The 15,393-nt window shown below is 42.4% G+C and overlaps 1 protein-coding gene across 1 annotated transcript in view; it reads right to left on the bottom strand.

Moving 5' to 3' along the window:
• The window catches only part of MACROD2 (MACRO domain containing 2), a 1,470,564-nt gene that overhangs the window by 608,789 nt on the left and 846,382 nt on the right, over positions 1–15,393 (bottom strand). Inside the window, exon 5 of the mRNA XM_019549129.1 lies at positions 8,768–8,889. Coding sequence (XP_019404674.1) covers positions 8,768–8,889 — 122 coding nt within the window. The remainder of the gene's footprint in view (positions 1–8,767; positions 8,890–15,393) is intronic.

The following is a 15,393-nucleotide window of genomic DNA, read 5'->3' as shown; positions in this document are numbered from 1 at the left end:
ATGGAAACGCATCTTGTTTATGTCAGCCCACTCCTGTAACCTATCCAGGTCTTGTTGCAGTCTTTCCCTCCCTATTAGTGTGCTCACCTCACCCCAAATTTTGGTATCATCAGTGAATTTAAACAGGTTGCATTTCACCCCGTCGTCCAAATCGCTGAGGAAGAAATTGAACAGCGCAGGCCCCAGGACCGAGCCCGCTGCTAAATGTAAATATTCCCACATGTTGAATAACATTATTGTAATTCCTGGTAATGTTTCCATTAAAGTCAAGGTAAAAACTTCCATAGACTCTAAAGGGTGTTAGATCAAGTGCTGTGTTTGTAGTCCCTCTATATCAATTGTCATCATATCGCTGTCCCTTTCTAGTGTTTGCAACACCTCCTAATTTAGTATCATCGGTAAATTTAATTAATGAGCAGTTTACTCATTTGTCAAAATTATTAATAAAGATGTTAAATTAAACTGTGCTTAATCCTGCACCTTGAGTCATCCCACTGCATGCCTTCCACCAGCAGGATACATTGCCATTTATCATTACTCTTTGTTTATGAAGTTTCAGCCAATCTCAAGTCTATATAATGCTGTTCACATTCAAGCCACTTTGAATTTTTTTTTTCCAAGTGAGACATGAACTAATTTTTAGATTTTCTAGCTATTCCTATTTAAAGTCAAGTAACATTCACCACCCCCTCCCATCCCCCCTCCCCAAGTCTTTGGTTTCTTCCTGCTTCTATGACTTTTAAAAAATAACTACTCATAGTTTGATGTATTTTAAAACTAATTTCTTTAATATGCCAGGACACACTCTCATTTATACACATTCATTTACATGTAATCAGCCTTTAAGTATTCCTTCCCTTGCTTTTACTCAACAGCTACTTTATCATCTTTGTTCCTTCATAATTGCCCAGTTTCTCTTTCTTTATCATCTGGTTATAGAAAATTTGTAAAAAGCTGTACAAACACAGCTGATTTCCTTTCCTGCTGTATTTCTGCATGGCTCACTTTTTTGTTCAACATTATTCTTCTTACAGTTTCAACTACATCTGTGAAAGCAATAAAGCCCCTTAACACCTTTAGTTAACATTCCCTCATTCTGCTCAATTTGTGTACTTTTGTTGCCGTTCTTTTTTTTTCTCTTTAAGCATGTAAATATTTTTATTTGTTTCCTTCCCCTTTCCCTTATTTCTAAAACACTCCTTTATTCTTACTCTCAGATTTTTGAGCTGTATCTTGTGAAATCCTTTTTCTATTTCTTGTCTTTCTATTCCGCTTTTCAAAAGAACTGTAGTCTGCTACTTCTTAATGAATTGTACCTTTTAGATTGCTTCAGGCTTCTTCCATTCAAGGGGGCATATTTTCACCTACTATAAATGGTCATTGCTACTTTGAAGTCACTGGACCAAAGACTCTTTACATCAGCTTAGGTTCTTCCCTGTGGATTTTAATACTTACATAAAAGTCTTTAATGCTTATAAGTAAGAATCGCCTCTCTGCTCCCAGCTCTGTTAGTAAGGCAGTGCCCTGGGTGTGTTAGTGGGTGTGTCTACATGTACGTATTTATGTGATACAACAGACTCTGGCACTTTTGCTCCAGAGTTTATTGCCCCAGGCACTGCATTTACACATGCACCTGGGACCACAGCACCCAGGTCACTGAACCAGGTCAGAGCAGCCCTGGCTGAGGGCCCGGGGTTTCAGCCTGACAGCCCAGGGCTGCTCCAGCCTGGCTCAATAGTGGAGGGGCTAGCTGGGACACACGGATGCTCCAGTATGGGGCTAGCTGGCAGGCTGCCCCTGAACTGAAGCAAGCACCCTCATGCCCCAACCAGCCATGTTGGTGTGGTGCTCCAGAGTAAAAAACTCTGCAGTAGGATAGTACTTGTATTCATTTCCTGCAGCCTAATAGGACCATGCATGTAGATGTGAGACATTTACTGCAGAACTAATTAGTCTACTCTGCAGTAAATGTCTCGTATAGACACACCCAGTATTTAGTACATGTAACTCAAGTAGTCCAGAGTAGCACTGCATATCTTTATGGTGCCCATGCCCACAATCAATTCCTTCTTACCAGAAGGACGTCAATCCAGGATGGTTTCTCCTCTGGTCAAAACCTTTACTTTCTGAAAAAGAAACAACCCTCCATATTTCTATAAGTATTTGTATTACTCCATGTGTATGAGTTAACTAATTCTAGATTCTCCCATAAGTATAGAATACTAAGGAATGTCCACAGTTACTCAAAAGTCATATAGGGTATGTAAAGATGTGCTCCAGGAGTTTGCATGTGTGTGTGTGTGGGGTGGGGGGGACTCTTTTTAATTACAGTGGCTCTGAGAGTTACTTTAATTAAAGCGCTCAGAACATCTTGTGTATCAGCATCCCCATGTTGAAAAATGGTGGCGGGGGCACTTTAAAGGTCATCAAACAAGCTTTAGTTTAAGCACCCCTGCTGCCATTTTTCAGTTTGAGGACACTGACACATGAGATGCTGGAGTTTGCTGAAACGTGGTAATTACCACACTCCAGCCTTCTCTGAAACACCATCATTACAGCACATTGCAGCAGCCTTGTTGCACATGTATAGGTTCCCATAATTACTGATCTGGTGGCTCACTGCCAATACCCAGTATTTTTTTTAACAGTAAGTAGCTAACCAAACTCTTCTTTATTAGGAAATTTATTCTCACAGTCTGACTAAAGTAAAATGAGCAAGTTACTGTCCAACTTCCTTTCCAGGGTTAAGAGGACATGGCAAGAAGGAATATAGCTGCAGCAACATGTGCAAGACCGTACTGGCAATAACAGCACCACAGCAAAGAAGAAAAACTGCAACTGATTTTTTTCACTGAATATTCATTCTCATGGGTCTAAAAAAATCCAGGAAGAGTGCGAAAAATAATTTAGAATTAATGTTTTTAGTTTCATGACATAAAATTAAAAGTAACAAGCTAACTTGTTATCACTTCTCTAGTGATGGGATATAAAGTCAGCTAGTCAATCAGACTAGATGTTTTAGAGCAGGGATTGTCAATTGGGGCTATGTGTATCCCTAGGGTTACTTGGGAAGGACCCAGGGGATATGCACGGGAGGGCAGGGATGGAGCACCGCCATCCACCACCCTGCACTGCCACTTCCCAGGAGCAGGGCTGGATGAGGTAAATGCAGTGGCACCCCTCTGTAAGCTACACAGGCCCCACCCACCCAACTGGATGTGGAGTGGGGTGGGGAAGCTAGCACATGGTGGCCGCCGTTGCCACCCACCACCCCATGCTTCCACTGCTCTACGTCTGCTGCATGCCACCCCCTCTCCATGCCCTACATATCCTCCTTCCCTGGCTCCATGTCCGGCTGCTGGGGGTACACTTATTAATAAAAGATGAAAACTCCTGTTTTAGAGTAAGGGAGGTTTTTTAGCTTTAGGAGTTAAAAGCCGATGAACATGGATTGAGCAACTGTAACTCCAAGCAGGAATCAGTGAGCAGCAACTGTCTGCTCTGGTTCTAGAGCACTAAGATGTATTTTCCAAATAAATTAGTGAATGAAGACTTACCCCACAGTAACACTCACACAAACCCAATTTAACACCTAATTATTTGAGCTGCTGCTGGTATAGCTTGAGTTAGAGCCCAAGCTAAAACACAACTATTTCAAATAATCTAGAAGATGCTAAGCAGTATCAATATAAGAGTCATCATTTTAGCAGGTATATAGATAAGGACCTTCAACGCTAAACACACAAGCTGCAACAGCATGAATGGAATGGTTGTGTGGTCTGGGCACATAGTGGAAATAGTAGCATATTTGGGGGACTTTAACTACTTATCTGTTTACATGTGCAAGGCAGGTTGTATAGAGCATGGTAGCAGTGTGGTTAAGGCATCCTGTTTATACTTCCAGAAGATAAGAGTTTGAAACGTGCCTCCAGATGTATGCCAAAATCTGTCACCAGTTGACTTGGCTGTAAATGGATACTTGGTCATTCAGGCTGGAGAATCAAAGACAGCCGAATATGATGCTAGCCACATTGCACTCAATTATTTGCCACTGGCTATAGAAACTGGTATGGTTTATGCCCATTCACACATCCAACAGGCTGCTGGACTTGGGTGGACCTTCAAGAAAAAGACTGTATCTCCACAGATGTTAGGAGAGGATTAGTTTTCAACTTAATTAACCTAATGATCTGATTTAGCTGAAAATACCATTTTTGGCAAATAGACTGGCTAGAAAACCTAGTGGCGATGTCAGAAAAAGGACAATGCTATAATGTTGCCATATTACTTTATACATGTTTTACTATTCATATACAAATAAACCTTGTCATTCCACCTCTGATCTTTGTAAAAGGAAACTGTTTGCCCCTTTTATAATTAATGGTAAGAAATAAAGCAAATGAAATATCTACAATAAACTCAAGTTAATACAACACTGTTCTAGTTCTACCCTACAAACCATGGTCCTCATCAAATTTTCTCCAATAAAAGTTGAATTTGTTGTAGAATCAGAAGAAGATATTAACTTAAATGTGGGAACATTTACATTTAGTCTCCTATGATATCTTCAAACCAAACTGCTTTTTGCTTCAAATAATTTAATCAAGTCACAGTTAAAAAAGTTGTTTTATCTGAAACAGTTAATGAAACATTATTTTCTTCTTTCCTTCCCCAGTTCTGATTAACTTTGTCTTGACATTTTCCATATTGATACCCATCCCTTGCCTCCCTAAATTCTGTTTTAATAATCTCACATATTTTCTTCTTGGTCATTTAATCAGAAACAAACTGCTTATACCCTTTAGTAGAGTACTGTATCCTTTAGTTAACATGTAAAATGATCTTTGGTGATTACATCAGGATAAATAAAGGTAGATATAGGCTACCCATTTATTTTCTTATATTAGTACAGCTATGATTATTTATACCCACTGAGAATCTGGACACCACCTAGAATCTCTTAAGATATCTCCTTATAAACACAAACCTCCATACAGAAGTGTTCACCTGATTCATATAATTGTTAGGAAAACAATTCCAGGGTAGGCTTGCACAACTGTTCACATAGGTTCTCATACCTTCTTTACAGGGACAAATCACATACCTGACTTACTTATGTACATATCCAACAGGGCACGTAAAGCAGACCTTTGTATTCACACTTAACCAGTTCGGCACCTAACTGCAACAAACAAGCTCTTGACCATGCACATCATCAAATGTAAATGAACATTTTTGGTCTATGCAAGTGTGTACAGGTAGACACATACTTTCTAATTTTGAAAATTTCACAATTTGCTATACAAAGCATGATATATATTTCATATGAACATAATAAAACAACTTTTTACAGGTCATAAATTAAGAATCTAATTACAGGTCATCATATAAATATAGGTTTGCCAGGGGATTGAGACCAAAGCCCTGAGGTAAATGGTGAAGTGGGTGACTTGGAGAAACAGCAAGCAGGATGGAGCAACAGGGGAGGTGTTGTCATTCTTACTGAGAAATCAGGGCAATCAACTAGTTACCTCAGGTGCCTGTACATGAATGCATGGAGCCTGGGAAATAAGCAAGAAGAACTGCAAGTCCTTGCACAATCATGGCACTATGACATGACTGGAATAACAGAGACTTGGTGGGAGCTCACATGACTGAAGCACTATTATGGACAAACTGTTCAGGAACAGGCAAGGGAGAAGAGGAGAAGGAGTTGCACTTTATGTAAAAGAGCCATATGATTGCTCAGAGCTCCAGTATGAAACTGGAGATAGGCCTGTCAAAATTCTCTAGGTGAGGGTCAGAGAGGACAGCAACAAGGGTGATGCCGTTGTGTGGGTCTGCTACAGACCACCATACCAGGAGGAAGTGGTAGATGAGGCTTTCTTCAAACTGCTAGTGGAAGTTTCCTGATCACAAGCCCTGGTTCTCATGGGGAAATCCAACTACTCTGACATCTACTGGGAGTGCAATACAGCAGTGTGCAGGCAATCCAGGAAGTTTTTGCACCGTGCTGGAGACAACTTCCTGGTGCAAGTACTAGAGTGGCCAACTAGGCACCATGTTCTTCTTGACCTACTGCTCACAAACGGGGAGGAATTGGTGGGAAATGTAAGAGTGGATGGCAACTTGGGCAGCAGTGACCAGGATATGATTGAGCTCAGGATCCTGAGGGATGGAAGGCAGCAGAGTAAGGACACTGAACTTCAAAAAAAGCAGACTGACTTCCTCAGGGAACTCATGGGCAGAATCACACGGGAAGCTAGTCTAAAGGGGAGAGGAGTCCAGGAGAGCTGGATATACTTTAAAGAAACCTTACTGAGAGTGCAGGAACAAACCATCCCAATGTGCAGGAAGACTAGCAAGTATGCCAGAAGACCAGCTTGACTTAGCAGGGAACTCTTCAGTTAACTAAAATACAAAAGGAAGTATATAAGAAGTGGAAACATGGGCAAACAATTAGGGAGGAGTATAAGAGCATTGCTGAGGCATGCAAGGATGAAATCAGGAAAGCCAAAGCATAATTGGAGTTGCAGGTAGCAATGGATGTGAAGGGTAACAAGAAGGGTTTGTACAAGTCTGTCAGTAGCAAGAGGAAGATCAGGGAAAGTGTGGGTCCCTTCCTGAAGGGGGTGGCAAACTTGTAACACAGGATGCAGAAAAGGCTGAAGTGCTCTATGCCTTTTTCACATCATTCTTCACAGGCAGGTGCAGCTCCCAGACTACTGCACTGGACAACACAGTTTGGGGAGGACATGAGCAGCCAACAATGGTGAAAGAACATGTTAGGTACTATTTAGAAGAGCTGGATGTGTACAAGTCCATGGGGCCAGATGGGATGCTCTGGAGGGAGTTGAAGGAGTTGGCTGATGAGATTGAAGAGCCGTTGGCCATCATCTGTGAAAACTCAGGGTGATCAGGAGAGGTTCAAGATGATTGGAAAAAGGTAAACATAATGCCTATATTTAAGAAAGGGAAAAAGGAGCATCCAGGAAACTACAGACCAGTCAACCTAATCTCAGGCCCTGAAAAAATCATGGAGAATATCCTCAAGGAATCCATTTATAAGCACTTGGAGGAGAAGAAGGAGATTAGAAATAGTCAGCATGGATTCACCAAGGGCAAGTCATGCCTGACCAACCTGATTGCCTTCTATGATGACGTGACTGGCTCTGTGGATGTGGGGAGACAAGTGAATGTGGTATACCTTGATTTTGATATGGTCTCCCACAACATCCTTGCAGGCAAACTGAGGAAGTATGTGCTGGATGAATGGACTGTAAGGTGCATGGAAAACTGGCTGAGGGTTCAGAGGGGAGTAATCAATGGCTTGATATCTAGTTTGCAGCTGGTATCCAGTGGAGTGCCCCAGGAGTCAGCCTTGAGGCTGGTTTTGTGCAATATCTTCAACAATGACCTGGAAGATGGCATACAGTGCACCCTCAACAAGTCTGGAAATGACAGCAAGCTGTGGGTGGAGTAATAGATACACAGGAGGGTAGGACTAGGATTCAAAGTGAACTAGACAAATTGGAAGATTAGGCCTAAAGCAATCTCATGAGGTTCAACAAGGACAAGTGCAAAGTCCTACACTTAGGACAGAACAATCCTATGCACCCGTGCTGACTGGCTGGGCAGCAGCTGTGCAGAAAAGGGCCTGGGAGTTATAGTGGACCATAAACTGAATATGAGCCAGCAGCATGCCCTTGTTGCTGAGAAGGCTAATGGCATAGTGCGCTGTATTGGTAGGAGTGTTGCCAGCAGGTCAAGAGAAATAATTATTCCCTTCTATTCAGCACTGGTGAGGCCACATCTGGAGAATCATGTTCAGTTCCCCCCTGCCCTTTCTCCCAGAAAGGATTTGGGCCAATTGGAGAGAGTCCAGCAGAGGACAACAAAAATGGTTTGGGGGATGAGGCACATTACTTATGAGGAGAGGCTGAGGGAACTGGGCTTATTTAGTCTAGCAGCCTTCAGCTACCTGAAAGGGAGTTGGAAAGAGGATGAAGTTAGACTGTTCTCAATGGTGGCAGATGACAGAACAAGAAGCAATGGTCTGAAGTTGCAGCAAGGGAGCTTTAGGTTAGATACTGTATTAGGAAGAATTTTCTCACTAGGAAGGTAGTAAAACACTGGAACAGGTTACCCAGAGAGGTTATGCAATCTCCATCCTTGGAGGTTTTGAAGACCCAGCTAGACAGTGCTTTGGCTGGGATGATCTGGTTGGCAGTGGTCCTGCTTTGAATAGGGGGTTGGATAAGATGACCTCCTGAGGTCCCTTCCAACCCTAATTTTCTATGGTTCTATACTGGGAGATTTTGGTGAGCTGATCTTATGTGACCAACTGTTTATTTTTAGACAGAACTGTAATTGACAGAATAAACCACAGGATTACACTCAGCAAGACATTGTTCTGTGGAGTCAACCATTTGACTAACTGCCGCCGCCTCAGTTTTTCAGTAGGATCATGTAATGTAAAGTAACTGCTGGAGTAGAGATCTCCCTGTCAGTTCTTAATGAGATAGTAACTTGAAGACAGAACTAGAGTATAGGCTCAGTTTTTCTTCCACTCTTATAATGTCTTCATTTTTTGTTCTGCCATTAATGTTGCATTAACAACATCTAACTTCTAGCTCTTCCACACTATGCATGGCATGCATTCTTATGAAGATTTCTGGAATCCAGATATTATTCATATAAAAATTATGCCAAAGCACGAACACAAAATGGAGAGAATAGAATAAATAATTTATTGTACAGTACTTACAATTGATCTGATGTTGTTTTCTTTTGCCAGTTTCAGGGAAGATTTATAGCAATTTGCCAGGTCTTCTTTATGAATATCAGTGATATGGCCTCTTGCTATTGGCCCCACAGTATGAATGACATCTACAAAGAATGAGAAAAATACTCACTTTACTCTTTACTATTCATTCTACCATTGCTGGTCTTATGCTTCTATATAGCTATTGTGTTATTCCATGTTCTCCCTTACAGTTGTAGCTAGACACCTTTTATATAATAATGCAATAAATGTTTGAAGATACTTTTGTAAGGGATTAACTGAAAATGAAAGCCGTAACATTATATTTTAAATTACTAGAACATTTGAGTTAAAGCAGAAATGCGAAAAATGCACTAAGCTCTCCATTCTGTCCGGACAGACAATTTACCCACTATTTTGCACTGAGTGAAATGCTGGCAAATACATTAAGTACATAATTAAGAGCTTATGTAAACACTGAAGAACAATTTGTAATAATCATCTCCATTGCTAAAAAGCCCACCCAGGGAGATAGTTTAAAACTTAAACCTACTCCTTAAAACATTAACATGTGGGAGGTGATACATGCCATCACCTTCCACTAAATGCCTGGTGTCTTTTCTTATCAACCATTAAAAGAAAAAAAAGATAAGCACATGCCCCTGACTTTTCTGACCTATGAAAGCATTAGTTACCAAGAAATTAGCATTCCTTTCACATCAGTGAAGATCCAACCAGAACATCTGGCAATGCAAAAAATGATATCTAATGCTGTTTGAAGAAACTGCATGTGCGTGCGCACATGTGAATGTGTGGGTGTGCATGTGAGAGAGAGAAGCCAAGGAATTTATTGGAGAAGATGCTTCTAAATTCCTTGAAATCAGGTGCTATTATCAATCAACAACAAAACCCTTGTGAACACAACGATTGATAGTAGCAAAAAGAAGACTGACATCAACAAACTAATTGCCTTGTTAACTTTTTTTTTCAAATGAGAGATATTTTAAGTGCAATTACTTTTCTAATCCTATTCTTACATGCAGTATTGAATAGACACTATTTTTCTGTGTATGGCAGATTCTCCCTTACAGTCCAAGAAGCCATTTCTTATATACTACCCTCTGCTATGGCATGACCTGTCTGCCTTACTGTGCCACCTACTGTGTCATCTCAGACAGCAGACAATCAGCAGTCACAGGATGTTTTGACACCACCTGCTTCTTTTTGCCTGCTTCTTTCTTCTAATGTTGGCAACCCTAGAACTTTTTAACATAATTATACATACCATACATATCATGGTAGTGACATGTCTGCCCAAATCACATCTGCTCATTACAGCAATACATGCACGCATCACACTGGAGAGCCAGGTTGAAACAAACCACACCTATATCTACCCTCTTACCTTCTCAAATTCAAATAAATCTGTTGACTTCTGTAAAAAGCATAGGAGTTACCAGATTGTAATTAGACCCAAGCTTCATCTAATCCAATATCCTCTCTTTTTTTAAACTGGCCAGGACCAGATGCTTCAGAGCAATGTGAAAGAAGCCTACACTAGGCAGATGCAGTTTAATCTGCTACTTCAAACATCTTGTCCTAATCCTTAACAGTTAGAGATTGGTTTATGTGCTGGAGCATGAGGCTTTTTATCCCTTGCAAAATGCTTTATTTGCATTAACAGTTATGACTCCAGATACCCTTGTTCTCAATATAAACAGCCAATTCCCTTTTGAAATCTTTCCATTTTGCTCTTGTTCTGCGTACCACCTCCAACACAGTTTTCCACATGCATTATCTTTAAGGTGCTTTTCATCTCTCATTGCCAAAATTCCACCTACATAAGAGAATATTCATAGGTGGCCCTTGGCACAGACATGGATTCACTAGCTCCCAGAACTTCACAACATTTGCCTGGGTTTTTGCTGACTTCTGCTTCTATCACTTTTTTTGGTTCAACAAATGCAAGTACTTAAAAGATTCCAATATCCATAAAAACAGAGGAATGAGATTTGATGAGGAACTTCATCAATCCAATACAAACCAAACTTGGAAAGATTTACACAGCTTTCCTTCCTAAGTACTATAAAAACCATACTAAGAATCAAACAAGAGGTTAACTATCATTCTTCTTCTTTTAATCATAGTAATTTTCTCTAGTTATAGAGAACAAGACTGGACCGACTGGATAATTTTTGTTGAATGTCACAGCTGCTATATAGCAACTGCAGCAAAACCCCTTCAAAAAAGTGAAACATGAAGCAGGCATTTAGTCTTTGCCCAATGACAAGTAGGATGACAACTGGTGATCAAAATGGGTAAAATGGCTTTACCCTTCAGCTCACAGGAGCATAATTTTATATGTGCATGTTAGGGTGTATAATAAATTGAGAACTGTTACTATCTAGCAAAAACAAACAGTATCGCTGGTTCACAAATTGCCTGTGCTTGAGAGATAAGGTTGTGTCAGTATTTCCAATAAAGAAACCCCTTCATTTCAGGTATTTATAAAATGAGATTTTAACCATTTGCTCCGAGTGAAAACTTTACAAATAAAGTTTCTAGCTGGCTGTTCTTACACTTGCTTTTAACAATTGTAATTCGAGAGAAAGCACATGTGGTTACATTTTCTCATCATTTGTTTTTGAAGGAGATAAGCCACAAGCACAGAGTGGAAGAAGGGAGTATATTAGAAAACCTGCTCTTACTCAAGCCTAATACATGAAGCAACATCATCCTTACTTCAAAGGGCATATAATAAGGAGGTGATCCTCCCCCCCATGTGGCACTGGTCAGGCCGCAGCTGGAGTACTGCATCCAGTTCTGGGCACCGCACTTCAGGAGAGACGTGGACAACATGGAGAGGGTCCAGAGGAGGCCGCTTACATGATCCAGAGGCAGCAGGGAAGGCCCTAGGAGAGGCGACGGGACCTGAACCTGTTCAGCCTCCACAAGAGAAGGCTGAGGGGGGATCTAGTGGCCTGTTACAAACTAGTCAGGGGGGACCAGCAGGCATTGAGGGAGTCCCTGTTCCCCTGAGCACTGCCAGGAGTGACCAGGAATAACGGTCACAAGCTGGCGGAGGGGAGATTTAGGCTGGATATCAGGAGGTGCTACTTCAGTGTCAGGGCGGCTAGGATCTGGAGCCAACTTCCAAGCGAAGTGGTGCTGGCTCCTACCCTGGGGGTCTTTAAGAGGAGGCTAGATGTATACCTTGCTTGGGGTCATTTGACCCCAGTACTCTTTCCTGCCATGGCAGGGGATCTACTCAAGTCCCTTCCGACCCTAGAAACTATGAAACTATGGAACTATGAAAGTCCTTATACATTAAGTGATTCTAGAACTAAAGGTTCCATAATATATATTTTAACTTGTAACAACACATGAAGTAATACGGAGCCAAAAAATTACCAAGAAGTATAACCCTAAAAAGAAATTATAAAAGATGAGTAAGAAAAAGAACTCAAGAAAGGATTCCCCCAAGGTTTAATGCTGATCCAACGTGCATTTTAAGATACAGCTCCTCTAAAACTAAAATTCAATTTTAAAAAATGAATTTCAACTATTTGATCAACAATAGCAAGCTGTTTCAGGACTAAAGTGAAAATGCCAAGTTTGTTATTCTACTTTTACTTGTATAAAACTCCTATAGGACTATTTTCGTTTTCTTATTAAATGCATACTTTATCCTATTAATCTTTAGGCTGTAAAATGCACAGTTCAAAACTTCTCAAACAAAAATTCTCAAGTTCAAGCAAGTTCAGGGTTGTTTTTTTCCTTGGCATCTTTGTTTTTTGCACACCCTGGCATTTTGAGAGGTTTTACCGTGCTTTACACTGCATGAACGTAGCTCTAGACCAGGGGTGAGCAATTATTTTGACTGGAGGGTTGCTTAACGACTTTGATGAACAGTTGAGGGCTGCAAGGGTACACCCCTTGTCAAACTGTTAATCCCTGTTAATCCCTGGTCACCATCTTGGGAGCAGAAGTCCCACCCCTAGCCCCCTGACCTTTGCCACCAGAATTCCCTCCCTTTGTCCCAGAAGTACTTCTTTTGGGAGGGGGAGGGTTGCTATCTTGGAACTGGAAGTCCTGCCTTGTTGCATGGTCCTTGACATAAGAAGTCCCACCCACCCGACACCAAACCTTGCTCTGCTCACCTCCTTGTTGGCCCAGAATCCCCTGCCCCCATCATATAGTCCCAGACACCAGAAGGTCGATCCTTTGCCTGGGAAACACTGCCCCTCCATAGGACTTGCCCTCATGGTGTATGACCTGCCTCTGGGGCCCCAGAAGTTCTGCCCTCTAGGCGACAAGGCATAGGCATGACCTATCAGGTAGTGAGGGGTTTTGACCCCTCTAACAACCTGCCCCATCACCCTCGACCAATCAGTGGGGGGTTCAGGGGCATTGGGTCTCTCAGAGAATGTCACCAAACTAATTAAGTCAAGGGCCACGAACATAAAATCTTTCAGAAGAAATCATTTTAACAAAGCATAGATAAAAACAAATCATATACTAAAAATCAAACGTCTACTATAACATTTTCAATTTTACTTCAAAAATATTTTTGTCTTGATTGATATGCGTTTATGTAGTGTCTATAGAGTTGATTGTATATAATAGATCAATATAAAGTCTTACTCTTATAAACTGAGGAGGGTAGGGGATGTACATGGGGGAGTATGTGGTGTGTGCTTGGAGGTGGGTGTGCATGTGGTAGATGTGGGTATAGTGGGATGGGGCGTATGGGAGGGTATGTGTGTGGGTATGGTGGGGGGTGCGGTTTGGGTGTGAGTGTGTGTGGGTTGGGTGTATGCATGTGTGGGGCTGCCTAAGTGCTAGATCCTGGGAGCTGACTGGGGGTGAGTGGGGGGATGAAGGGAGGGAGGGGTGGGGACATGTGCAGCAGAGCTTGTGCGGGTGGTGTGGATGTAGTTTGCCTGCCCCCTCACCCCTTGGCCTGCAGCTGCTCCCTGGTGCTCTGCATGGAGCTGCTTCCACCTGAGGCAGCCTGTGCTACACTCCCACCGGCCACAGCCCCACCCAGCTCTGGCCCCATGCTTCTACCACCCTCATGCTCCTAGCCCCCAGCTGTAGTTTCCCCCTCTCCCCCAGCCTGCTGCTGTTTCTGCTCCCTATCTGCTGCTGGAAGTGCTGCAGCAGGAATAGGAGAAAGAGCCGCTGGAGGGTGCTCCCCAGGTGGCTGCAGTAGCAGCAGCAACAGCCCTGCCCAGAAGCTGTACACACTGCCTGGGGCTGGGGCCCTCCGGCAGGGGAGAGTGAGAACACAGCATGCACTACCCTGGGTGGGAGTAGACAGGGCTCAGCCCCGTGCACACTGCCATGGGCCATGCTGTATACAATTAATTGGTAGGCACCTGATGGGCTGGATCCAGCCAGCAGGCAATATTTTGCCCACCCCTGCTCTAAACCAATGTTTCTCAACCTTTTTAGATTCAAGGCACCCCTCAGAAAATGCCAGCTCTTAGCTTTCACTCAGTTTATCTTATAAATAATGGGGGTCAGACTCGGTTGAGGCCCTGGGCCAGTCACTGTGGTGGCAATGGGGCAAGCAGCCATGAACCAGACAGCTGCTTGCCATGAAGGAGAAGTTCAGGCAGAGGTGGGCCTGGCAGGTACAGGGAGACTGAGGGCTCTGTTTTACAGCCTTTGTTCAGCTTCCTGTTCTCACTCGCCTGCTTGCCACTGAGGGCCATGTCCACTGGGATCCCAGGGCCTCAGACTCTGCAGTAGCCCAGTGATCCAGATGCAGCAGCGTTACAGGCTGGATCTGGCTCACAGGCCTTATGTTTGACACCCCTGTCGTAAGCTGCCTGCAAGTGTTGGCACACCTAACTCTGCTAATATTAGGAGGCGCCCCTAAAAGGGTGCTATGGGAACCTTGGGTGCTGGAGAACCTTGGTTATGAAACAGTGCTCTAGAGCCTTAATGTAAATGGATACATTAACAGTCATTAGCATAGTTTTTGTATGTTAATTAATAGAAAGCAGGAACAGGTGGTCCTGTCGACTAATGGAATGCCCTGTCATGACTAAGAACGTGGTTCTGAATGTATTAAGATGCAGAAGAACTATTTTCATCTTTTTAATGGCTTATCAGGCTCATAAATTGTTGTTCCAAACACATTATTATCACAGACATACGATCCAGGAGGAGTTTATTAGCAATGCAATACTTAATAATTTTTCAGTCTGTTCCATGGTCAGCAGATCAACAGGGAGCTTGGGATTTTACTGTTACGCTGTCAAGGAAATTAATGCATACATACATTATCTAAGCCATGTATTAATGTGCACACGCTATGCTGCTATATATTTGCTCAAAGGCTAAGCTCTTCACGATGCAGTGGATAAAAAGTAAATAAACAAGCAAACGGTTCACAACATTCAAACCTAACATACCTAGATGGGCCAGTTTATTTGCACCCATCTAAGAATTAGGGGCTTGTGTTTCTCATTCGTGGGTTGCAACCCAAAAGTGAGTAGCAAGAATATATCACAGGGTTGTAAACAAACTTTAAAAATGGATTAGCCTTTAAAGGAGAAAAAAATGTGGTAACGCGTGGCTTTTCCCTTGCAGGCTGACAGAGTTCCAACCTGCGAGCG

Source organism: Crocodylus porosus, unplaced genomic scaffold (genome assembly GCF_001723895.1).
Source record: "Crocodylus porosus isolate Cpor-Errol unplaced genomic scaffold, CroPor_comp1, whole genome shotgun sequence".
NCBI classification, from domain to species: domain Eukaryota; kingdom Metazoa; phylum Chordata; order Crocodylia; family Crocodylidae; genus Crocodylus; species Crocodylus porosus.
Note: the sequence above shows the minus strand (reverse complement) of the source record. Positions and strands in the feature narration are given on the sequence as shown.